The 2,578-nt window shown below is 38.8% G+C and overlaps 1 protein-coding gene across 1 annotated transcript in view; it reads left to right on the top strand.

Moving 5' to 3' along the window:
* LOC106881592 (uncharacterized) overlaps window positions 1-2,578 on the top strand; it is a 158,543-nt gene that overhangs the window by 111,943 nt on the left and 44,022 nt on the right. Inside the window, exon 57 of the mRNA XM_052977128.1 lies at window positions 514-649. Within this exon, the coding sequence (XP_052833088.1) occupies window positions 514-649 (136 nt within the window). The remainder of the gene's footprint in view (window positions 1-513; window positions 650-2,578) is intronic.

Below are 2,578 nucleotides of genomic sequence, written 5' to 3'. Positions count from 1 at the left end.
CCCAACATCGCTTGACAACCGATGCTGGTGTGTTTACGTCCCCGTAACTTAGCGGTTCGGCAAAAGAGATCGATAGAATAAGTACTAGGCTTCCAAAGAATAAGTTCTGGGGTCGATTTGCTCGACTATAAGGTGGTGCTCCAGCATGGCCGCAGTCAAATGACTGAAACAAGTAAAGAGTAATAGCTTTGACCATACTCCAATTGGACCTGTGCTGACCAATGGCTAAACAAGTGAAACAGCTACAGGCAAGAACGTTGAACCAATCAAATTGCTGGTGGGGTTCACTCTATACTGCTTATACTGAGGTCTTTTCATTAAATGCAAGCTTTTCTTTGTTTAGGAAAACAGACGGAATGAAATGGTTTAGTTCTAATTTATTTCACTGATGGATATTTTATCGAACTTGACTAGGTATTCACATAGTCTAAATATAAGACAAGACACCGGGTACTTACTACACTCTGTAAAGCTGTGTTCTCATAATATCATGTCCGGTTCTTTGTTCAATAGACTTTCGAAGCAACTGAAAATGGTACAATACCACAAGGAACAAATGCAAGACAGATTCTGATTCACTTTCAATCAGTAAACTCACAAGAACCAATGACTGTCACTATGACAATTATTGGCTGTTTCCAACGAATAAGTAAGTTAATCATATTTAATTCTATCTGATGTGCTTTAATGTATTACTGCTGTTTTGTGTCTGTATGTGTTTGTTTTGTTTGTTTCTTTTATTTTTTCTTTTACCTCACATGTAACAAAATCTGATTTGAATGGACTGGATTTCGTTCAAGAACACCAGTTGTAAGCATATATATATATATATATATATATATATATATATATATATATATATATATATATATATATATATATATATATATATATATATATATATATCATCATCATCATTATTTAGCATCTGTTCTCCATGCTGGTATGTAATTCTGTTCCTAATTAATTGAACATAACTCTCTCTGCAAATTTCATCACCTGGTCAGGCAATTTGATGCCCCTATGACTACTTCTATCTAAGGCAGGGGTTTTCAAACTTTATGACTTGCGGACTCCTTTATATTTCAGGCTCTACCTTAGGTACCCCCTTATAAACGCTTATGAAATTTATACGTAAATATTTGCTTAAAATAACATAGTTTTACATTTATTTATTTAACAGTATTTAACAAATAGGTTTATTGTCAATTAAAAGATTTCGATTAAAAAACATATATAAAATCAAATTGCCCATAAAAAGTATTTGCTGTCCACGGACCCCCTCTCTTGTCCTTGCGGACCCCCTGTGGTCCGCAGACCATAGTTTGAAAACTCCTGATCTAAGGCATCTCCCTTACCCTTGTAGCAGCTGAATATGATGCTGCTACACCAGTCACTGAGGATTACACCTTCCTGAACAACCTGATTAACTATACAGGTGACTAGACTATATCCTGGTCTAGTCACCTGTATAGATAATCAGCTTATATCAAGCGGTTCAGTTGTAACCCACCCCACCAGATATTTTAAGCACCTCAACAGTGATTCCTGATGCACTGAGTGCTTTCCCTATCTTCATATCCTTAACTGCCTTATCTATCATACTGCTGTCAACTAGGATAGCTGGTTCCTCAGTTTAGTTCATATAAGGGAAACTCCCTTTCTCCCATTCATTCTCCACAATGTCTTGCAAACAACTCGCACATGCAAGTGCTACCAGTGTAGAACTCCGCATACCGGAAGCCAGCAAGTGCATGGGGTCATCAGGAGAGAATGCGCGCCGTTTTGGGGCCTACCTCTTGACGGCATCAATGCGCACCGGCGCCCCTCATTGATATGAGGCCCCGCTTGCTAGATCAACTGATTATTAAAAACAAAGCTCAATATTTCTCTAGCCATCGCTCATCATCTCTTTTTACCCAAATCCAGTGGCTAGCCTTCTCCACTGTATTTTGGATATCGGTCATGGCGGTATTTACCTTACGATGAGTTAGGCCTCACGATAACAGCAGTCGTCTCACACTTTCACACCTCTTTCTTGTCAAAGTCACTAAGTGCAAGCACACCATTATCCATCCATACACACTTCTCCCCCACAACATCTCAATTCTCTCTCACATACTGTCTAGCAATCTGGAACACCTCAAGTCTCTGACCTTCATGCTGTAAGACACCGGCAAACCTCTTCCTTTCTGCTTCAGTTCTAGCTAGATAAACCTGTCACCTAGCTTCCCTTTTAGCTATATGATATAGTTCTTTGCTATCCCCCACTTTTCTGCTCTTTCCAAACTTGTCTCTACTTTTTTATGGCCCTGTCAACCTCATTGCTCCACTACTATGACATCCTTTAACTGGTAGAAACTTTGCTCCAACCAGAGATTTGGTCTGTTGCCCCCAGTAGATTGTCCCACAAGAACTTCCAGTTTTCTTCTATATCAATCATCACCATCATTTATTCCTTCTCATCGAATGCTTCATTTAGAATATCTCTAAATCTCTGCTTGTTTGAAGAATCCTTGAGTTTCCATAATCACCTTTTCCACATCGATTTGTGTCCCTAAGTCTGAAGAAGTGAAGT

Source organism: Octopus bimaculoides, chromosome 27 (genome assembly GCF_001194135.2).
Source record: "Octopus bimaculoides isolate UCB-OBI-ISO-001 chromosome 27, ASM119413v2, whole genome shotgun sequence".
NCBI lineage: Eukaryota > Metazoa > Mollusca > Cephalopoda > Octopoda > Octopodidae > Octopus > Octopus bimaculoides.
The sequence above is the reverse complement of the archived record's forward strand: the minus strand, read 5'-3'. Positions and strand labels throughout refer to the sequence as shown.